This window comes from Hylobates moloch, unplaced genomic scaffold (genome assembly GCF_009828535.3).
Source record: "Hylobates moloch isolate HMO894 unplaced genomic scaffold, HMol_V3 SCAFFOLD_55, whole genome shotgun sequence".
Lineage (NCBI taxonomy): Eukaryota > Metazoa > Chordata > Mammalia > Primates > Hylobatidae > Hylobates > Hylobates moloch.
Genome location: NW_026652330.1, coordinates 119,184 through 141,922, shown reverse-complemented (window position 1 = coordinate 141,922; position 22,739 = coordinate 119,184). Strand labels below are relative to the sequence as shown.

Sequence of the window (22,739 nt, the reverse complement as noted above, 5' to 3'; positions counted from 1 at the left end):
TTTCCAGTTAATATAACGGCTTCACAAAAAGCTACTTTTATGTGCATAATAACAGGTAGAAAGTTAATATGCTCCAGGCACTATATTAAGTACATCAAATATTTAATTGTCACCACAACAACATGGGACTATTATTCTCCCACTTTGGAGGTGAAGAAGCAGGCTTAGAAAGGCTAAGAGACTTGCCTTGTCACATAGGGAATAAGGGGAGGAGCTAGAATTCATACTCTCATGGGTAGAAACCAGAGACTGAGCTCTTACTATGCCAAGGTGCTTAGAAGTAGACTACCAAAATAACTGAATTGCGTTGTGGTGAATTCTTTGGAAGCCTATAGGAAAACTCCTTAAAATATGTACAAAAAGATAAATAGGGCCGGGCGCAGTGGCTCACGCCTGTAATCCCAGCACTTTGGGAGGCCGAGGCGGGCGGATCACGAGGTCAGGAGATCGAGACCATCCTGGCTAACATGGTGAAACCCCGTCTCTACTAAAAATACAAAAAATTAGCCGGACGCAGTGGTGGGCGCCTGTAGTCCCAGCTACTCGGGAGGCTGAGGCAGGAGAATGGCGTGAACCCGCGAGGCGGAGCTTGCAGTGAGTCAAGATCGCACCACTGCACTCTGGCCTGGGAGAAAGAGCAAGACTCTGTCTCAAAAAAAAAAAAAAAAAGATGACTAGTATAGAAGGAACATAGGAATCACAGTCCAACTTCATCACTTCCTGGCAAGCTTCAGTTTCCTCTTTAAAATGGCAGGAACAATATCCATTTCTAATGATAATTGCTATCATTTATTGAACACTTGCTAGGTGCCAAGTACGCGCATAATTTATACACACTAACCTGTATAAATCTCACAAATCCCTTTGAAGATGCTATTAACATCTCCATCTTACAGACAGAAATTTCAAGTTCAAAGCAGTTGAGTAACTTGCCCAGGGTTAAACAGAAAGATAATGCTAAAGGCTACTTTTCACCCCCATCTGCCTAATGTTAAAGTTCACACTCTATGATGCTATACTGCTTTTCATTCTAAAGGAGCTGCATTCTTCTTTAGAATCTGGAGATTGGATTGTCCTTTAAGAATTAAATTTAAAAATATTACCTGTGTGAGCTGAAATGTGAAAACATAGCAGAGTGATTCCCAGGCAACCTGAGATAATTCATTAGTTCATTTAAAGAAAGTATGTAGAAAGTATGTTGATCAGTATTGGAAACATCCAAAAGAGTAACAATGGGATCAAAAAATAGCTTTATCTACTCCTCTAAGCACTAAGTGCCTGGTCCTAGGATATGAGGTCCAGAATGAGCGTAGATATAGATAGCCCTATTGTGGAAACCTGGCTATCTCAGCCAATGCTATAAAAATTTAGAATCATTTGTTCACTAAGTAAACATCTAATTAAAAGTTGGCTTCCCACATAATGTGCCTGTAAGAGAATACATCAGCCACCAAAAATACATGTTTAGTTCCTCTGGCAATTATATTTCTTATTGTCAATTAAAAAGGAGGTGTCCCATCTCTATGACTTTGGTTAATACAAGTCCACCTTTGAGAAGCAGATCCACTGATACTATGCTGACATTAGTTTCTAAGCCTTCAAAGAAAAGAGAAACCTAGAAGGTAAGCTCTTGAGAGATGGATGACTACCAAGATAATAAAAGCTACCTGGAGCAGTCCTGCTTAGATGTTCAACCAGTCATCACTGGGCAACATCCTATACATGTAGTCTTAATGGAAACCAACACAGACTGTTGCCATGTTTCATTAAAAAAATAGTCTACACGTGGGTGCTTTTCCAACTATACAGTGATAGCCAAACATTAGTTTTTAATATGTCAATTTAATGAAGGGCAATGAGCAAAATCACAGGTGTCTTTAAAATTCTATGCTATTAGTTCTTACTTCTTTTGTTTCGTCCATGTGCTTCACTATAAGCTCTTCTACATCTCTGGTAGTGGTCCTCAGCCTGTCTTCACTGTGCTGGCTGGAATAAGCACCAAACAGAGTTGTTCTTCTGTAGTAGCAAGGGGATTGATTTCTTCTTTTTCAAGATGGTGAAGTATGTCTTCTAAATGAACTTTTCCCTTGATAGAAGAAATAAGCATATGTGTAGGTACACACACACACACACACGACTGAGGATGCAAGGTATCTATGTGGGTGCCACCTTAGGCTCATTAGAGTACTAGTCTTTAGGGTATTAGTAATAGAAAGCTAGTAAACCACCTGATCCTTCATCACACTTATGTATGTATATGTATATATATTGTGGAAAATCCAAGATATTTCTAAAGAACAAAATATAGCTGGCAATACACATACAAAGCTGCTATTTGAGGAAAACGGAAAGCAGGAATAAAGAAGTCTATGTATATATGTCTAGAGTCAGACTCTCTACAATGTATATTTTACTTTTCCTATTGTTATCTAGTTATGAGCACTTAGATGAAACAGCTAGTAATACCAAAAAATTTAAGCTCTGAACAACTGTATATCGTCTAAAATAACAAATGACATGACATATTTAATGAAAATTATGTACAATGGAAAAAAGAAAGCTTTTCTGTCTGTTCTGAAGTTTACAACTTTTATCTAAAAAGTCTCCCAAAGGGCTCTTGTTTCTTTTTTAAAGTCCAAAGAAGCCTTTGTTCCTTTTATTGCATATTTAGAAATAAAAGGACTCCTCTGGAAGCTAGAGAGGCCCCTAATTCTGTACTATCCAGGATTTATTTTACTCACAGAGTATGTCTTATAAATTATGTTGACTTCTCATTAATTCAGTTCTCTTCTGCAACTTCTTGATCTAAGCCTGCTATCAATGTTAATTTTTTTAGGTTGCAAGTAATCATGATATAACAGTTTGCAGTATGACAGTATATGAAAGATAAATATCTGCTGATCGATGAAGTGATATCTGTGTTACTAGAACCACTAACTATTTTTTTTTTTTTTTTTTTGAGATGGAGTCTAGCTCTGTCCCCAGGCTGGAGTGCAGTGGTATGATCTCAGCTCACTGTACCTCTGCCTCCTGGGTTCAAGTCATTCTCCTGCCTCAGCCTCCTGAGTAGCTGGGATTACAGGTGTGTGCCACCACGCCTGGCTAATTGTATTTTTAGTAGAGATGAGGTTTCACCATGTTGGTCAGGCTGGTCTCGAACTCCTGACCTCAAGTGATTAGAACCACTAACTATTAATAGGACTTGCTGTTCTAATCAAATACAACTTTTAACCAAGTTAATCTGACCCAAATTGCAGTGACAGACATAATTGTTATTGTACTTCAGTCCACATATACTATTTTGCTTTTTAAAAAGCAAAACCATATTTTTATTATTTTTCTCTTTGATTGCTAAGTTTTCTAGAGTCTTACCATTTCCACATCAACAGTATTTATAGATGATACATGGTTTTAACTATCAGCTGATACTCATACTGATGAAAAAGCACCCAAGTCTGAATCCTGCACCTCTGTGGGTCCTCTTCACGACATATAACTAAAAATGTTCTTTTGTTCCCCTGACCTCCTTCACCTGGTCGCCACTCATATCTTCCCCCTTCTCCCTACAAGGTCTCTGAGCATCATACAGTTATTTGTGGTTTTAGTCCTGGGTAGCAGAGAGCCCAAGATACTAAGAATACATAGCATCCTATGAGGACTATTCGGCAATGTGGAAAAATGCTTATGTGATAATGCTAAGAGAAAAAGCACAATGCAAAAGTATTATTATAACTATGTGAACACCAGACACACAAAGAAAAGACTGGAAGCAAATACCTCAAAGTGCTAAAAGCAGTTGTGATAAACTGATGAGGTAATTAGAAAATAAATGCTTAAATTATTATAAGTCCTGTACTGTGGGTTGCTTGCCCAACAGCATAATCCCCATGCTGTAGGGGTGCAGTAGGGGAGTCTTAGGTTGGAAGATGTTAAAAGGAAAAGGGGATCAGCGATATTGGAAAATACCTTTGGATCTGATTCTTGCTGATCAGGAGGACGGTGTAGGCTTCAGGTCAATACTTAAGTGCACAAATCACCCAAGCTCCTTCACTTGACCATTCTCCCAAAGCCAGTGATCTTTATTCACCATTTTATTTAGCCGCCCATCCTCATGGCTACACCTGAGTCCTTTTCAACAGCCTGAACTGATGCTGAAACCCTGCCATCCTAAACTCCATGTGTCTCCCTCTAACACCTTCTATGCTTCTTCCCCTCTTTTTCTTCATTGTTGTAAATACACATAACTTAAAATTTACCATTTTAACCATTTTTAATAAAATTCCATGGGATGAAGTACAACCACAATGTTGTCTAACCATCCCCACAATCATTTCCAGAAATTTTCCATTATCCCAAACAGAAATTCTATACCCATTAAACAATAACTTCTCATTCCCCTCTTCCCCAGCCCCTGGGAATCTCTATTCTACTTTCTGTCTCTATAAACCTGCCTATTTTACATAACTCATAGAAGTGGAATCGTACAATATTCGTCCTTTTGTATTGGCTTATTTCATGCAGCATAATGCCTTCAAGGTTCATCCATGTTGTATTGCTAATCATAATTTCATTTATTTTTAAGACTGAATAATATTCCATTGTATGTACATAGCACATTTTATTTATACATTCACCTGTTGATAGACATTGGGGTTGTTTCCACCTTTCAACTATTGTGAATGATGCTGCTATGAACACTGGTGTAAAAGTATCTGAGTCCCTGTTTTCAATTCTTTGGGGTATATACGTAGGAGTGGAATTGCTAGATACATAATTCTATGTTTAACTTTTTTTTTTGAGGAACTGTCCTACTGTCTTCTACTGCAGCTGTACCATTTTATGTTCCTACCAGAAATACAGAAGGTCTTAATATCTTCACATCCTTGTCAACACTTACTTTGGGTTCCTTTAGAAAAAAAATAGCCATCCTACACATATACACCATGGAATACTATGCAGCCATAAAAAATGATGAGCTCATGTCCTTTGTAGGGACATGGATGAAACTGGAAAACATCATTCTCAGTAAACTATCACAAGGACAAAAAACCAAACACCGCATGTTCTCACTCATAGGTGGGAATTGAACAATGAGAACTCATGGACACAGGAAGGGGAACATCACACTCCGGGGACTGTTGTGGGGTGGGGGGAGGGGGGAGGGACAGCATTAGGAGATATTCCTAATGCTAAATGACGAGTTAATGGGTGCAGCAAATCAACATGGCACATGGATACATATGTAACAAACCTGCACAATGTGCACATGTACCCTAAAACCTAAAGTATAATAATAAAAAAAATAAAAAATAGCCATCCTAATGGGTGTGAAGCAGTTGCTCTCTTAAACTAAAAGAATTCCACAATTACAGTGAGACCTCCAGTCTCTGGACCATTACATCCCCTCTCAAACTACCAGATACTCTTTGGCTTCACCTGTTTGCCCCTCAAGCCTAAACCCAACTGTTGATCACTTCAGTCCTTCACCAACATCCCCAGTTGTCTTACCCCTTTGTCCCACCGTCCTGGCAAATCTCAGCCCTGGAAAAGTTCATGCATTTGACTATTCTTCACTCAGGTTGCTGAGTGCTGATAGAGAACAAAATCAAACAGTCATGCAAATTTGAACCATTACAAATTCATGGCCTCTGGTCTGAGCCAAGCTTCTCAACCACTGGGTCATTTATGAGTTACTAGTTTCTGTTACTATTTCACTCAGCAACTATTCAAAACTTTCACCTCTCCCATCAAACTGAATATCTCATCTCTCCCCTCACTCTTGGCAAATGACCTTGTCTCCCAGAGAACTAGTAAAACTAAGGTCATCATAAAATTGTCAGTTGCTTCTCCTCACCAACATACCAACCTTCATCTCTACCAATCTTGTCCTCTTTCCCTTCTCAGTGGAAGTTTCCCAACCTCCTGATCAAGGTTAATCCCTTTACCTGTATTCTAGGCCCCATCCCATACTGCTTCCTTAGGGAAAAATTTTCTTTTCTGCATGTTCCTTATCTCCTTCTCTACTATTCTCTTGTCCTCAGCTCAAGACATCTCTGGTCTTAAAGATACAAAAAATAACCTTCCTTTAGCCGCACCATATACCTCTCTAGCTACTGTCCTCTTTTGGACAATTTGTCTCCCACACTCCTATATTGTGGCTTCTGTGCTTGGCTTCCACACTCCCACACTTGCTGCATTTTGCCTTCTGCTCTTACCATTGTACTCAAATTATCAGTCAACAATGAACTCAAAATGCCACATCCATAGCTCACTACAGTTTCAAACTCCTGGGCTCTAGTGATCCTCCTGCCTCAGCCTCATGAGGAGCTAGGACTACAGAAATGTGCCACCATGCCCATCTTATTTTTTAAATTATTTTTTTAGAGACGAGGGTGTTGATATGTTGCCCAGGCTGGAACTGAACACCTGGGCTCAAGTGATCCTCCCATGTCAGCCTCTCAAAGTGCTGGGATTACAGGCATGAGCCACTGTGTCTGGCCCTGTTTTTGTTCATTTGTTTTAACATATGATCTCTTTGCTGTACTTCTTCACTCCTTCCCTGAAAGTTTTTTTTTTTTAATTCTGTTCTGTGATGTCACTTTCTCCTGTTTTGACTCCTATGTCTCTAGCCTTTCCTCCCCAGTATTCTTCCTGGGTTCCTCCTCTTCCATCCCTTCGAATGCTGCCATTTCCAAGAACCCTGCCTTTAGCTCTCTGCCCTTCTCACTACCATGTGATTAATAGCTTGGGCACAAGAGTCTAACATACCTTGGCTCAAACCTTGGCTTCGCTACTTTGTAATTGTGTGACTTACACAAGTCAGGTAACTTCTTTAAATTTTTATTCTGTCTGTAGAATAAATGTAATAGTAATGCCTACCTCACTGGGTTGTTTGAAAGACTAAATAAGAATCTCTGTCTGCTATGCTCCAGATCAATCTAGAAGTGGCAAGAAACAGAAACACATTGAAGTTGGAACAAATACAGGTGAGTGTGGTAGAGACTGCCAGTGTCCTTTAATATTTACTATTCCTGTCTTCCACAGAAATAAGATATTTAGTGTTTTGACTGATCACAAGGGTGACTTCCTTACTGATAGATACAGCCAGGTAACCAAGTTCTGACCAATGGGTGTAAATGGAATTATGTGCTGCTTCCAGAAACTGTCCTTAAGGAACATGATGCCCCCTTTCTTGCTCCTTTCTCCTTTCTACTAGCTGGAATTCAGACAAGATAGCTGAAGCTTGAGCAGCCATCCTGGGCACCATAAGCTGGAAACCACATGCCATGGATGCTATAGTATCAGGAGAGAAGAAATCTGGGTCTCTGACCATTTCAAGGTGCTGCTTCTATCAGTTAGATTGCTTTATTTTTGACTTTCATGTGGGAGGAATACATTTCTTTCCTTTTCAACGCATTATTATTTTGGGCTTTCTGTCCCTCGCACAACCAGCTAATCCCAACTACTATACGAGGGTTATTGAGTGGATGAGGTACAAAGACATATGCTGGAAACTAAATGTGGCTACACAGGAATTGGATACGGAACTACACAGCCATTAACAGTCTCTCCTGACCCATGAGGTCTTTTGTCTCTGAGCTTCCCTGTGAGTTTGCTCCTCTTGCTTCTCCGCAGAGATGAACTTCCTCTGCTTGCTCATCAGCAAGGCTGAAAACAGCTATTCAAGTCCTTAGCCTATGTGACTTTTTAGATTAAGCCATTTCTATCTTTGTATCTCTTAGTTCAAATTTTTGAAAGAGACAACTGTTTGTTGCTCACCGAATAGGCTGTGCCCCCCTCTCCAAAGTTACCTGTATTTTTCCCATTCAGTCAGTTGTACATGGAATGGGTTGGAAGTAGAGGTACAAATATGGCCTCTGTGCCTACTCTTTAGGCAAGATTTGGCATAAAGATGCAAGTTACAGAGAAAAGGCTATAAGCTAGGAGGGCAATATAAAATGAGTCTACTGTTTAAGACCAATGTGTGTCCAGTTTTCTAGTGAACAACTCAGCTTGAACAACCCATTCATCTTTCCCTCCTCCTTCTGTATTTCATAGTTAAAATCACTGTCAACATAGTTTCCCAAGCCAGAAACCCAGGAGTCATCCTTGATCCTCCTTCCTATTCATTCTACTCTGGTATGCAACCAGTCACTGAATTTGCAGTACTTCTTTCATCATTTTCTAATTCATCCTCTCCATGTCTAGGGTTACTGCCTTAGTTTAGGCTTGCCTACTATTTTTTCAGTTTAGTGTAATAGCATCCGCCAGGCTGGCCTACATCCAATCTGTTCTCAGCAAAACTCCAGACTGATCCTCCTGACTGCAAATCACTTGCTGCTTAACCTTCTCGTAGCTTTCAGGTACAGTTCAAACCCTTTAGCTTGGGGCCAGATATTCTTCACAATCTGGTTCCTCCCAGTCCCTCTAGCTTTGTCTTCTGCCGTGCCTTGATATTAGCCATTCATGTCAGTATACTTAGTGGTCCCCATCATGCTGCTTATATTTCCACAAATTTTGACATTCAGGTCACTCTGCCTGGAATGGTGCTATGAGATCCCCAAACAAACATTTTCCCAGTGGATTTATTGAGACCTGATAAATTCTAGTAAACTAGATCTTGAAGTAATAAAACTAAATTATAAATGCTCTGACACCTAAACTGTACCTAAAATTGCCCACACAACAAAGTACATAAGAATACTATTCTTGGCCGGGCACGGTGGCTCATGCCTGTAATCCCAGCACTTTGGGAGGCCGAGGCAGGTGGATCACCTGAGGTCAGGAGTTCAAGACCGGCCTGGCCAACATGGTGAAACCCTGTGTCTACTAAAAATACAAAAATTAGCCGGGCATGGTGGCATGCACCTGTACCCAGCTACCCAGGAGGCTGAGGCAGGAGAATCGCTGGAACCGGGGAGGCAGAGGCTGCAGTGAGCCAAGATCTCGCCACTGCACTCCAGCCTGGGTGACAGAGCAAGGCTCCATCTCAAAACAAAAACAAAAACAAAAACAAAAAACTATTCTGTCCAAAGTAGATACTAAGCAAATGCTCATTAAATCTCTTAAAAATCTAATCTCTGGAAAGAAGTGCATCCTGAAGTGGTTTTAGGCCTCCAAAAACTTCTAGATGTAAAGAATAAGGTGGTAAAGCAAACTGAGACAAAGAATTTTAAACGAGAAGAGGGCAAGGAGAATGGGTGCAGTCTCCTTGTTGTTCTTTCTCCTAGGAGGTACTCTCCAACTGCATTGCAGGGGCCAGGACCCTATCTTATGCCATAGCACATCTCCTGACTCTGAGCAAAGGCTGAGCTTTGGATTCTAAAGTCTTTGAGTGACACCAGGGAACAAAGTACATAGCACGGCCACAAAAACTGAAATATCCAGTCAGGTGACTTTTCACTGTAACCTTTCTATCTTCTATCTTCCACTCCTTTCACACAAATATAATTTAAAACTCACACACATCTTAAATACAATACATATTATGCACAGTTTTTCAATTCCCAAATGAAATTAGTATACTTTTTTCAAAAGTTGAAAACAGTGTAGCAATGTAAAAAGTGTTTAAAATATAAAGTGAAAAAGAAAGGCAAAATGTACATAACTATGTAAAAATGTACACAGCTAAGCAACAGTGACACAGAACAAAAAAATGAACTGCTGATGTGTTAAGACAGAGTTTCTCAACCTTGGCACTACTGACATTCTGAGCTATTGTGGAGGCAGTTCTGTGCATATTAGGATACGGAGCAGCATCTCTGGTCTCTACCAACTAGACGCCAGTAGCATATCCCTAGTTGTGACAACTAAAAATGCTTACGTACATTGCCAAATGTCTCACAGGGGGCAAAACCCCACCCCCCTCCCCAGGTTTAAAACTGTGCTAGAGGCCGGGTGCCGTGGCTCACACCTGTAATCCCAGCACTTTGGGAGGCTGAGGCGGGCGGATCACCTGGGGTCGGGAGTTTGAGACTCAGCCTGACCAACGTGGAGAAACCCCGTCTCTACTAAAAATACAAAATTAGCAGGGTGTGGTGGCACATGCCTATAATCCCAGCTACTCAGGAGGCTGAGGCAGGAGAATCACTTGAACCCCGGAGGCGGAGGTTGCAGTGAGCCGAGATCGTGCCATTGCACTCCAGCCTGGGCAACAAGAGTGAAACTCCGTCTCAAACAAAACAAAACAAAACAAACAAACAAACAAACCAAAAACAAAAACAAAAAAACTGAGGTAGAATGACAGGAATTTATTTTTTTTGAGACAGGGTCTCACTCTGTAGCCCAGGTTGGAGTGCAGTGGTGCGATCATAGCTCACTGCAGCCTCAACCTCCCAGGCTCAAGTGATCCTCCCACCTTAGCCTCCAGAGTAGCCAGGACTACAGGAGTGCTCCACCATGCCTGGCTAATATTTTGCAATGTTTGTAGAGTCAGGTTTTTTCCATGTTTGCCCAGGTTAAAATTTTTTTAAATTTATGCCTTGCTATTCAATAAATACATATTAGAATAGGAAAGGAAAGGAAAGCCCCTTACAATATAGCATCTAACATACTCTTTTTTGAAGAGTTAGGGTTTATCCAGTTCCAATTTAATGTGCAAGATTGAAAAGGCTGCATAACTTGTTTTTGTTTTCTGATCTATTCTAGAGGAGAAAGCGGAATTTTTCAGTATTTAAAAACTTGACCTGGCTCTGAGCATGAGACATCACAAACAACTGCTTCCATTGGACTGAGAAACAAAATATCCAAATCATTGTAGCCCCAAATAGCTGTTTAAAATGTGTATGTTCTGCATGTCCTCAAAATAGGTTTACTTTTAAACCTGAATACTGAAGAAGAAATAGTAAGATTCAACAAGGGATGCGTATTGTAAGACAAATTAAGTCAAGCTTTCCAAGCTAAAATAAAATTGCACTGGATCTAAATTAATCTTATGCCATATTTAAGGCCCTCTGTTCCAGCCTTTTTAGAACTATTGTGTCTGCTCCCTTGCCAAAAATGTTTATTTTCAATCACTCCTTATTGTTTTCATTTATTGGCTTACATCACAAAGAATGTTTGCTGATTCAGAAATTGACAGGAAACGAAGGCACAAGTACTATTTCAATTATCTCCTCTCCAGAAAATTACATCATATCCCCAATGTTGGGTTCATATGGGCTTAAAGTTGAAATCCTGTCTTACATGATCATTTTGAATGCCCTTTTCATACTGATAAACACATCAATAAAATTTAATTAAACAAGGAACAACCTTCTTTCATTATGTAAGCCTGAAATGGGTCCAATACTGCAATTTTGATTTTTTTTCCATTTTCAAAACACACCAGGCCTGCAGTATTTAATGTTTATATTCACCAATGTGCACTTCTCCTAGTCTCTAGCTTACCCAAGACTGAAAGGTTGCCATAGTGCAAAGAAAAACAGAAAATCTTCCCAATGACTGCAGAACTGGAGAATGCGAAATACTTAGGTACACAAAGCATTGCAGCAGGAAAGCAGAAGGAGGTGGTCTAGAGATGACAGAGGTGGTGCGGACAAATGGACATTCAATAATGTGCAGCGTGAATAGGGAAAGGTTAAAATGGCTGTGAAATAAGCAGGATGAGAAAACTGGTGCTTGGAGTGATGAGAAAAGTGGAGAAAGTTGTAGCTTGAAAGGCAGAAGGTAACTGACTTCATGACCTCTGATGTTGAGGATACAAAAGGCCTCCAAATCTTCATCGGGATTCAAGGTTCTGCATGACGAACATCGGCCAAAAAAAAAAAATCAGAAAACAGTAGTTCTTTGTTCGCGGGCCTACACGTAGGGGAAAGCTGCCCCTCCGTGGACTTCGTAGTGGCCTGGACCTTCGGGCGCTCTCTGTCCAGGGGCGCGTCTCGACACCTCACTTTTAAGTGAGAAAAGGAACGCCAACCTACCTCGCTGAGGATGTTCTAAGCCCGCTCTAATAATAAGCGGCAGCCTAATACTAAATGCTTGTGGCAGCTGGGTCCAGGGAAAACGGGCGAATTCTCCTTCAGGCGGAATCACTCCAGCCAGGGAATAGAAAGGCCGGGCCAGGAGGTGTTCCCCTCCTGTAGTTTCGGACCATACTGGGGAGAAGCAGAAAAGGCCCGGAATGCGAAAAAGAGGGGAGATAGGGTGCTTTCCTCCTTGGGGCTGAGGCAGGAACCTCAGGAACCAAGTCGGAAATTTTCCTGCGGAGGGTGCGGCGAGGGTCCCGGGGTCTCTCGGTCCCTAGGCGCTCAGCTGCTAGCTGCAGGTGCCGACGGAGACCTGGGCGTCATAGCAACCGCGCTAGCCGCGAGACGCAGACGCGTCTTTCCGGCGGGAACCATAGAGACGACGCATGCCAATGGAGCCAGAGACTGTGGTTCTTCTGGAGACTGTTATTATGGCTCACACCATTGGCCTTCGGGTCGGGGGCGGAGTTGTCCCGGCCGTATCGATAGTACAACCTATTCCATTGGCTTTGGAGACAGCTGTAACCATGGTAACGTCATGTCGAGCGTTTGCGACTTAGCGAATACATTTTGTCTTGGGGCGTTCTAGTTCTCAAAGAACTTCCCGCCAGGCCTCAGCTACAGCCCCTGCATACTAACCCTGGATTTATTTTTCTGTAACTTCCTTCATTCTTAAAAGGGCAGCGAGTGCTAGCTCAAGAGTTCTGAATTTTAGACCTAGATCTTGTCACTAGCCACGTGGGGCACGCAAGATAAATCACAATTTTTGGATCCAGCTTATTATTGGAAAAAGGAAGAAACTGGGCTTGACTAGAATTGTCCCTAAGGCTGAAGCCCTTTAGAAGTCCTAAGCACTGAAAATTCAGGTAAGGTGAACCTTATCTTCCCCACCTATATAATGCAAAATAAAAACTTATAAATGACACAAAATTTAACATACTCAATTTACATCATCTTTTTAGATGCTCTTATTGCAAAATTCTAGTTAATTATCAAACTCGATTTTACTCATGTTTTGGGGGCCCTTGCTTTGCTGATATCCCAAAGACAACATTTCTTGGTCTTACTCTAGTTCCCCAAGAGAATACTTTCCAAATCTTTGCTGGTTCTCCATGCATTATCTGGACGTTATCTTACTCTTTATATAATAAAGTGCCTCAAACTCTCCTTCTAGCACTAGACCTCTTGCAAGTGTTTTTTCTGAACTAAAATGCTCACCACCAGCACTTGTAGCCCACTTCATTCCTGTTTATCAGTTTAAGTATCACCCACTCAGGGAGACATTCCTCCAAGATCAGGTTCTTAGTTACCCTCATTGACTCATGTTCCTTTTCTTTATACACTTCCATTTGCTAAAATACACACACACATACACACTTTCTCTCTCTCCCCCACCCCCCTGGAACTTTCACTTGTGTAAATAATCTTTTTACGTGCTCTGAATATAAATTAAACTGAAGTGGAAAACACTAAATAATTTCACGTAGAACACTGATTGTTTTTAAGCGTTAACAAGACAGGATAGAAAATTCCCAAGGGAGGTAATAATTATGGTAAAGACAAACATTAAGATCACTTCTACTTTTAACCCCATATATCCCCACTGTACATTCAAAGATGATGACAGTAATCATCCACATGAAGCTATGACTGCAGACAAGAACATTCTACTTCTTGCCCTTCAGTACTGCAGCCACTGACAGAGCCCGCTGCTTTTGGGGTTTTGCGAATTGGACCCGAAGTTCACTTAAAATCATTGTCAAAGGACCCTGGGTGACTGGGCATGGTGGCTCACACCTGTAATCCCAGCACTTTGGAAGGCCGGGGGGGGGGGGCAGATCACGAGATCAGGAGATCGAGACCATCCTGGCTGACAAGGTGAAACCCCGTCTCTACTAAAAATACAAAAATTAGCCGGGCATGGTGGCGGGTGCCTGTAGTCCCAGCTACTAGGGAGGCTGAGGCAGGAGAATGGTGTGAACCTGGGAGGCGGAGCTTGCAGTGAGCCGAGATCGTGCCACCACACTCCATCCTGGATGACAGAGCAAGACTCCGCTCCAAAAATGAACCATAATTGGACCAGTGCATTCCAACCTGGGTGACAAAGCATGACCTTGTCTCTAAGAAAAAAATTTTTTTGTTCAAAGGGACTGCTGCTTCCAGAAGTCTTGACTGCTGCAGTTATTTTTCCTCTGTTCAAGGTCACACTTCCTGATTAATGAAGTATTTCAGTCTATCTTCGAATTTCTGTCAAATCTTCTCAATTAAATGTATTGTACTTCTATTATCAGACAGACACAGGGGCTACCCTTCCCTACTCCATGAAACACCATGAATTGTATTTTAAGTCAAATATTTATGTGAAACACAGTACCTGCTTCTACCTTAGTCATCAATGCTAATTTTTCAAATTGCACCTGGACTATCCTACAGATCATTTAGGGAATTTTTTTGCACTATGCTACTTGTGCACTCCAAACCCAAAACCTAGGACAGCAAGAGAAGTATTGAAAGTTTTTCAAAGATTCTCAAGGATTCAAAGATTAAGCAGGGCACTGGTATAACACTGCTTTGCTAAGTGAGAAAAACAATAATTGCAACCATTTAGTGAGTATGAATCAAATTCTAGGCACCAGACTGATGCTTTCTTTTTGCTATTTCATTTGATCCTCACAATAAATGGCATTACTTTGCAGAGAGATTATCCCCATTTTATGCATGCGGACACTGAGATTAAGTCAAATGCTTAAGTTTATAAAGCTAATAGGTGGCACAGTTGGCTAAGTTGACTCCTTGCCCACACTCTACCACACTGTAATGCATCCCTCAGGACAGAGATCACCAAGTGGCCCCTGCCTGGTCCCAGGTGGAAGGACATATTAAGTTAAACTGAAGAGCAGTCCTAAAATACTTGAAATGTAAACTGTTACCCAAATGTGACGTGAATCTACAGTACGAAGCAAAAAGTAAATGCAGTGAAAAACTCACCATTCTACAATCTATCTTCAGGGAGGTATCCTTCTTTCCTACTCCTATATTTGATAAATTTCAAACAAAACAAAACAAAACATCCTTTCCATTGTGTCAGCTTTTGGACACACACTTTATTGCACTTGATTTTTTTATACATCCATTTCCTAAATAAGATATTTTATTCATCTTTTTAATCCTCATGGCTCAGCACAGGGCCCGCCATACATAGGCATTCAACCAATATTTGATCTTCAAAGCATGACCATTCATGCATCCATAATCCTCTTTTTATAGTATAAAGATGGCTGATACTCAGGCCCCCATGTATATTTTAAGGAATATGTAATTCCCAATAAGCTCTTCTTTTTAAAGGTGAGAAACAGTTCTAGTGTTCAACTTCAAAATCAAAATGACATTCAGGTGAGTGTATCAGGTGTCATTAAAAGGCAAATACCAAACCATATTTGCCTGCACACTACTGCCTTTTCCCTTTCTTTCATTTTCTCTGTCCATATGAAAGCCATGGTTTTATTGTAGTTTTCACCATCTCTAAGAGCCCCGAACAATTTTTGATCCTGTAAGGGCTTTTTACTTCAGTTTTTGTCACCTATAAAAGCTGTGTGTCGAGACTGAAGATTATCCACTATCTTCTCTTCTATCTCTATGCCTTTTTCTATTTCTTCCTCTGATAGCAATAACTTGGTTTCCGAGTCTTTGGTTACAATAAACACAAAGGACTGTCGTGACTCAAGGATATTAGCCACCACCACTTGATGCTGATAAATTTCCAAAGCCTTCCGAGCTCGATTAATTACAATGGCTGGATCAGTCTCCAACTTAAAGGAAATTATAAATGCTTTGGGAGCCCAGTCTTTAACCAAAGGAGAAAGCAGTTTTGGCACCATCTTCATTGTTATCTGTATTGGAAAAAGAAAAGCTTAATAAGCAAACAATGGTCATTACCTACCAGGTCAATCTCATGGGAAACTATGGAAACTAAAGAATCAAATTTAAGTGAGATTTCTCAACCATCAAACTTTTCAGTTAAATGCTTAGTTTAAAAAGTCTTAGGGGGACACAGTGGCTTGGCCTGTAATCCAGCACTTTGGAAGGCCAAGGTGGGCGGATTGCCTGAGCCCAGTTCAAGACCAGCCTGGGCAACATGGCAAAACCATGTCTCTACAAAAAAATACAAAAATTAGCCAAGCATGGTGGCACCCACCTGTAGTCCCAGCTACTCAGGAGGCTGAGATGGGAAGATCACTTGAGCCTGGGAGGTTGGGGCTGAAGTGAGCTGTATTCGTGCCACTGCACTTCAGCCTGGTCAACAAAGCGACACCTTGTCTCACCAAAAAAAAAAAAGCCTTGGCTCTGTAGAGTTCACAGTGATGCCTAAATTCAAGTCTCCATACATATTCTGGGGCAAACCATGCCTTCTGAATAAGCCCTGCCCTGCTCTGCCACCCTTACCACCATTAATATTTTCTCAAGCATGTCCCTTTATTTTTGAACCAAATCCTCAAATAAACAGATACAAATAATCTGTTCATACGAATGTTTGGCAGAAAAGCCCAAATAAAGTTGGGTTTTTAAACCTCTCAGCCTAAAATATTTCTTGCATTGGTAGAATGGCTATTAGATTCCATTTTTAAATTGTCACGTGTAACACAACTTAGCAGTGAGGGAACTGATTTTATTTTCACTTGACCAAAACTCCTAGTACCTTATCCCCAATCCCTTCTCAGGGTAATGTTCAGTTGCTTTGTTACTTTCAAGATAGAACTAAAAACTGTGGGATAAACTAAAGATCCCAGAGATATAAAAGTGTGAAATCACTAAGCTAATCATCAGACTTTCCCCTAAAAAAAAGCTGTTAGTGGGATAGGGATCATATACCAGTTTATTTATACTTTATTTTTCTCCTTAGCATTTATCACTACTAAACAAGGTATGTATTTGACTTATTTATTGTCTCTTCTGCAGAGGAAGCAACACAAGGGCAGGGTATGTTTCTTTTCACTGCTTTCATCTCCAGGTCCTACAGCAGTGTAGGACCTCAATAAAAAAAGTCAGCAAATGCCCCACAGATAAGTTTCTCCTAATAAAATCCTACCTGTATCACCCAATAAATGACTAAGAACTCCTGAAGGTTCCAAGAAGCCAGATCATCTAAAATCACAACCACACCTAACTTATCCATATTTCTTCCTTAACCTACAATAGCCCCCAAGTAATCTACCCACTCCACTTTCTCCCTCTACTTCGTCTTTCATACTAATGCCAGAATGTTGTTCTAAACAAAAACTTTATCTCCTTCTCCTACTTATGTGTCCCTTAGCTCCAGCTCCACAAGAAAAAGTCCAAGCTCCTTAAAAAAGGAAAACGTAGTCTTCTACAAAGCAAGCCATCTCTTCAGTCAGCTCTCCAGCCTTACCAAAGCACTTCGGTTCACAGCCCACTGTCCACTTTCAAATTCCAATTGCCATACTCTACCTGGAATGCCCTTTCCCACTTCGTACACCCTCTGCTCATTTTGTTTTGTTTTTTTTTTTGAGACGGAGTATCGCTCTCATCGCCTGGGCTGGAGTGCAATGGCGCGATCTCAGCTCACTGCAACCTCCGCCTCCCGGGTTCAAGCGATTCTTCTGCCTCAGCCTCCCGAGTAGCTGGGATTACAGGCGCCTGCCACCACGCCCGGCTAATTTTTGTATTTTTTTAGTAGAGACGGGGTTTCACCATGCTGGCCAGGCTGGTCTCAAACTCCTGACCTCAGGCGATCTGCCTTCCTCGGCCTCCCAAAGTGCTGGGATTACAGGCGTGAGCCACCGTGCTCGGCTCTGCTTATCTTTTAAAACCCAGTTCAATTCATCTCCTCCAAGAAGCTTCATCGACTCCCCCAGGATTCACTCGCCCCATGATCTGACTGCGCTTTGTACATACCTCCACTAGAGCATTTATCACTCTGTATTGTAATTATGTCTGTGTCCAGCTCCCTCACTAGATTGTGAGGTCCATGAGGGAGGGCGGTGTCTTATTCATCTCTGTATCCCCTGTGCCTAGCGAATACAGATGCAAAAAGGCCATCTCCAGATCAAGAGGAAATTAACCCAAGATTGGTTATATGGGATTAGATCTCTGGAAGAGAAGCGCCCATCACCTGCAGTGGGCCCCCAGATGACTGGATCTTGTGTTCAGGCATTTCAGAGACAGGAACATAGAAATCTGACACAGCCGCAGCCAGGTAAAACATCGCAAAAGGGCCTGCAAAGAGAAACACAAGGTGTTAACAAATCGGCGAGGTACGATATAGGATCAGCTCCTTCTCAACTTGGGTTCCCCAAGTGAGATCCGTGGGTAAGCAGGAGGTAAGGGGATAAGTGGCTGGAGAGAAAGGCTGTGCTTCCAGGCAAAAGGGGTACTCCTAGGGCACGCACCTAGCGGATTGAGTGCCTGGGCCGCAGCCTGCAACAGATGCAAATAGTCCGCCAAAGTGGTGAACTCTACCGCCAGGAAGGTGCCTGCAGCCGCAGCCTCCTGGTAGCTCCTCAGAGCCTCAGCAAAACCCGGAAGTGCATTCTCCTCGGCCTCCAGGCTCAGCAAGCCCGAAAGGGCTGGGCCCGAAGGCCGCAGAGCGGACAGCCAAGTCTGGGGTGGGAAGCGGTGGGCATAGGGGAAGGCGGAGCGAGCGCGATACAAGAACAGGACCCCGTAGCCGGCGGCGAGGAAGGCCTCGGCCGAGGTTGCACCGCGCCGCCCGCTGCTGAAGTTGTCCAGGAAGCGCACCGGCCGCGCTTCCAGTGGGACCTTGGTGCCGCCTGACGTGACCAACACCACCCGCCGGCCCTGCGCGCCCAGCCTGGCCGCGAAGCGAGCCATAACCTCAGCCCAGCGCGCAGCACCGGGAGGCTGGGGGAACTCGGCTACCGGATCCATTTCCGCCATCTGCACCGCAGCGGCCGGCGCCTGCGCACGTTTCGCGGCCGCCGCGCCACGCCCCTTTCCCCCTACCTGGTGTACGCGCCGCGCCGTAGTGAGTGGGCGGTTCACTACCCTTCTTGTGACATTAGGTCCCGATCTCTCCAAGTCTGGAAATGCGTAGTTGTTTTGCCCCAGAGCCCAGCGAAAGTGACACTGCAACGAGGGGGATCCCCGGCTGGGTGGGCATCTAGTAGGGTCACGTTCCCTCACTTTCCTAGCCTGGGTGAAGAACTGGCCATGTTTGACCCTTACCGGCCACTATACGGGCCTTCCTGAACCTGGACTTCTTGGGAGTCGTTTCTCAGCCATTTGACCCGTGGGACTTGTGGGTTTTGTGCTTTTCTTTCTTTCTTTCTTTCCCTTTTTCAACTTCAACAGTAGACCCAGATGTTAGTCGAGCCACGTCCCGCCGCCCTCTGCCCTAGAAATGCTGGCAAGTACGCGGGCCCGCGATCGTCACGTGACGCCGTGGTTCAGCGTATCCTTGCCGGGCAACCGTCTTAGAGACCAGCACCGCTGGCTGCACCATGAATGTGATCTACCCACTGGCGGTCCCCAAGGGGCGCAGGCTCTGCTGTGAAGTGTGCGAAGCCCCAGCCGAGCGGGTGTGCGCGGCCTGCACAGTCACTTATTACTGGTAGGCCCTGAAACGTGGCACCTGGGCGCTTTAACTCCCTCCCTCTCTCCCATTCCCGGGTCTGGCTTGGGTACCTTGCGTTAGCCGTGGCCCCTGACTCTGCAAGGGACACCTCAAAACGGCTTTAAGACAGGCCCCTAAGACTCCCGTGGCCTCGTCTGTCTCATCTCCCACTTATTCATTCGTCACTCATGTTTTCTGAAGGCCTACTATGTGTTAGGCACTATTTTAGGTGCTGAAGTTACTGGGGCAGCTCGGTAGATCAGTTCCTTCAAAGATCTAACATTCTAATGTGGGAGACAAATCAGTAAAGAAACAGGCCGGGCGCGGTGGCTCACGCCTGTAATCCCAGGACTTCGGGAGGCCGAGGCGGGCGGATTGCCAGAGGTCAGGAGTTCGAGACCAGCCTGGCCAACATGGTGAAACCCTGTCTCTACTAAAAATACAAAAATTAGCCGGGAGTGGTGCTGGGTCCCTGTAATCCCAGCTACTCGGGAGGCTGAGGCAGATGAATCGCTTGAACCCGGGAGGCGGAGCTCGCAGTGAGCGGAGATGGGGCCACTGCACTCCAGCCTGGGCAACGAGAGTGAGACCATAGTGAATGGGGCAGTATGTGGAAAGCTTTCTCTGTGGAAGAAACATTTGAGCTGCATTTTGAGAGGGCAGTCAGAACCTGCTGTGTACAGGAGTAGTGAAGAAGGGTAGGGCATTCCTGGCATCCGGGACTGCTAGGGCAAATGGCAAAAGAACAGAGTTTTCTAAGAGCTGAGTGGAGAACAGTAGTGGAGGGAGCAGTCAGTGATTTTCAAACTGCAGGCCAGGGCCCTTTAGCAGTTTATGAATAAATCACAATCACCATTTAGAGAAAACAACAACAACAAAAAAGAGCATAGAATGAGTAGAAAGTATCAAGTTAATCCTACCTGAATTGTTTCTTAAAACTTTTGTCTTAGTGTTTTATGCGGGCATGTGTGTGTGTACAGGGAAAATGTATTTCTTACTATAGGTTGAGTCAAAATTAGCTGGATGTGGTGGCACGGGCCTGTAATCCCAGCTACTCGGGAGGCTGAGGCAGGAGAATCGCTTGAACCCAGGAGGCGGAGGTTGCAGTGAGCCGAGATCGCTCCATTGCACTCCAGCTTGGGTAACAAGAGTGAAACTGTGTCTCAAAAAAAAAAAAGTTGGAACATCATTGTGATAGGTAGTAGAACTTTAAACCAAGAAGATAAATGTTAGGGCTAGACAGTGACATGAGCTCAAGGGTTTGGAATTTATCCCCTGGGAAACCATGGATTGTTTTGAGCTGACATGCTCTCATTTGTGTTAAGGAAAGAGGATGGGCTGCAGTGTGGAAGATACAGAGGAAGGTAGACACTGACTACTGCATAACAGATTAAGAAGCTGTTGCAGTACCTTCTCATACTGGCCTAGGTGTCCTTCCTCAGTGCTCTCAAAGCACTGAGTATGTCCCCTATCCTAACACTTAGGACATGGACTGAAATCATTTATTTATTTCCTTCATTAGGCTGTATGCCCCACAAGGGCAGGGATGGCATCTGTGTTATCGTTGCTATCTCCTCTTTGGCGGCTTCATTGCATTTAGAATATAATTAAGAATTTGTAACAGAAAATACAAGGCCCTGGTTATTTCTCTACCTTCACTTCCCACCACACTTACCCCATTTTTTCTTTGCTGTAGTTATAGAGAACTGAAGTTCTAATTTGCTAAGCCCTTTCTTCCCTCAGTTTCTTTTCCCAGACTGTTCTCTCTGCTAGGAACCTCCCCTTCAACTACAAGCCTTCCTGGCTCCCTTTCATCCTTCAGTTCTCAGTTTAAATGTCATTTCTTCAAAGAGGTCTAAACCCAGTCTCAACTCCCCGTCATACTTTTCTCTCTCACAGTACCATTTTTCTTTGCTTTTTCTGTAATTTTATATTTTATTTTTGTGTTTGCTTGTCTGATATCTATGTCTTTTACTAGACCCAGTGCCCACACATAACAGACACTCAGTGAACATCTGTTGAATAAAACTAAATGGATAATAAACCCATTAACCTGGGCAAGGAACACAGGGGGAAAAGATGACGGGCGTCAGATTTGGTTTTGAAGAGGCCTTTGGGTCACCCCTGGAGAGATGACCAGTAAACCGCCGTGAGTAAAACCTGCCACTCAGGCTTGGGAAAGATTCAACCCTTTTGCTTGGTGTGAGCACTGACTTTTTCCTTAAAACACCCCTGTCCTCTGTATCCCTCCAGCCGGAAGTAATTCCTTTTGCCTCTGAACTAACTTTACAGTATTCTGTATCTCTCAGATGACTCATATTTCCCTTCATTTTAATTGTTGGTGAGTGTGTTATTTCAATTTTGTTATGCTCCATTAATGCTAGATACTATGTTAAATGTGTACAGAGGGACTGTCAAGTATGCTAACTTTTGATCTATGTCCAACCTGTCATTGTATGCCCCATAGTCTCTAGCAAAGTGTCTTGAAATAGTTGGCACTTGTGCTTTTATCCCTTAGGCCAAAAAATAAAAACAGGAAAAAAAAAAAGAAAGACATAGTTGGCACTAATATCTGATGAATGCATGTGTAAATTATCATCTTCTATGCCCTTATCTTCAATTTTTTTCTTTTGCTGCTTTTACTTGCTTTTAATTCTCTTTAAGACCTTCTCCTTTTGTTTCTTTGCTTCCTTTTCTCCAGATTTCTATGTCTTTGTGTCTTGGAGATTTCAAGATTTTTTGATAAAACAAAACTGAGGTCGTCGTTCTATAGGTTTTGATGGTTGAATGTAAAGCATCTAGTACCCTGCCTGGAACCATGTTGGCACACAATAAATGTTCTTTTTCATCATCCCAAGTTTAAGGAGCAAGAAAGTCAGTTTGAATTTGTGAAAGTTTTTTTCTGCAAAAGAATATTTTTCCTGATTATAAATGCAATTCATGCTCACTGCAGAAAATCTGAAAATATAAAAAATAAAGAAGAAAAATAATCCATAATCCCACAACCCAGAGATTAATAACCTGAAATTTTGGTGAATTTCCTTCTTTTATCTGAATACATTTATATATTATGTATAATCTTGTGCATATTGCTCTATAGTGGATTATGACCATTCTCAGAGAATAGCACATTTTTATTTACTTTAGAGACACAGTAGAACTTTTTTTTTTTTTTTTTTTTT

The 22,739-nt window shown here is 42.6% G+C and overlaps 3 protein-coding genes across 12 annotated transcripts in view; 1 reads left to right on the top strand and 2 right to left on the bottom strand.

Annotated features, from left to right (window-relative positions):
• Nucleotides 1–2,038, bottom strand: part of LOC116463730 (coiled-coil domain-containing protein 30-like) — a 159,528-nt gene extending 157,490 nt beyond the window's left edge. Inside the window, 1 exon segment of the mRNA XM_058434825.1 lies at nucleotides 1,905–2,038. Coding sequence (XP_058290808.1) covers nucleotides 1,905–1,922 — 18 coding nt within the window. The 5' untranslated portion in view covers nucleotides 1,923–2,038.
• LOC116463731 (phosphopantothenate--cysteine ligase) lies at nucleotides 1,964–19,238 on the bottom strand. 7 transcript variants are annotated; one of them, XM_032146980.2, is made up of 3 exons: nucleotides 18,374–18,904; nucleotides 18,097–18,200; nucleotides 1,964–2,086 (listed from the first exon to the last, which is right to left on the bottom strand). In XM_032146980.2, the coding sequence occupies exons 1-3, from the start codon at nucleotides 18,879–18,881 to the stop codon at nucleotides 1,964–1,966; spliced, it is 735 nt and encodes a 244-aa protein (XP_032002871.1). In that variant the 5' UTR covers nucleotides 18,882–18,904. The 7 variants fall into 7 exon arrangements, with proteins under 7 accessions (XP_032002871.1, XP_058290807.1, XP_058290806.1 ...); XM_058434824.1 differs by lacking the exons at nucleotides 1,964–2,086; nucleotides 18,374–18,904 and adding exons at nucleotides 15,040–15,856; nucleotides 19,170–19,238; XM_058434823.1 differs by lacking the exons at nucleotides 1,964–2,086; nucleotides 18,374–18,904 and adding exons at nucleotides 15,040–15,856; nucleotides 18,948–18,962.
• LOC116463729 (zinc finger MYND domain-containing protein 12-like) overlaps nucleotides 12,616–22,739 on the top strand; it is a 33,396-nt gene continuing 23,272 nt past the window's right edge. The window contains exon 1 of one of the 4 annotated variants that reach the window (XM_058434821.1): nucleotides 12,616–12,832. Coding sequence is in view for 2 of the 4 variants with exons in the window: in XM_058434820.1 (XP_058290803.1) it covers nucleotides 19,445–19,554 (110 nt within the window). In the remaining 2 variants the exon portion in view is untranslated. Of the gene's footprint in view, nucleotides 12,833–19,133; nucleotides 19,555–22,739 lie in introns of those variants that run through there. The other 3 variants (XR_009212127.1, XM_058434820.1, XM_032146971.2) reach the window with 3 other exon arrangements.

Coding starts and splice junctions, on each gene's coding strand:
- LOC116463731 (XM_032146975.2), bottom strand. CDS start 18,881: ATGGCGGAAATGGATCCGGTAGCCGAGTTCCCCCAGCCTCCCGGTGCT. Junction 18,201..18,373: donor CCAGGCACTCAATCCGCTAG/GTGCGTGCCCTA, acceptor TTCTCTTTGCAG/GCCCTTTTGCGATGTTTTAC. Junction 15,857..18,096: donor CATCTGGGGGCCCACTGCAG/GTGATGGGCGCT, acceptor TTTCCAATACAG/ATAACAATGAAGATGGTGCC.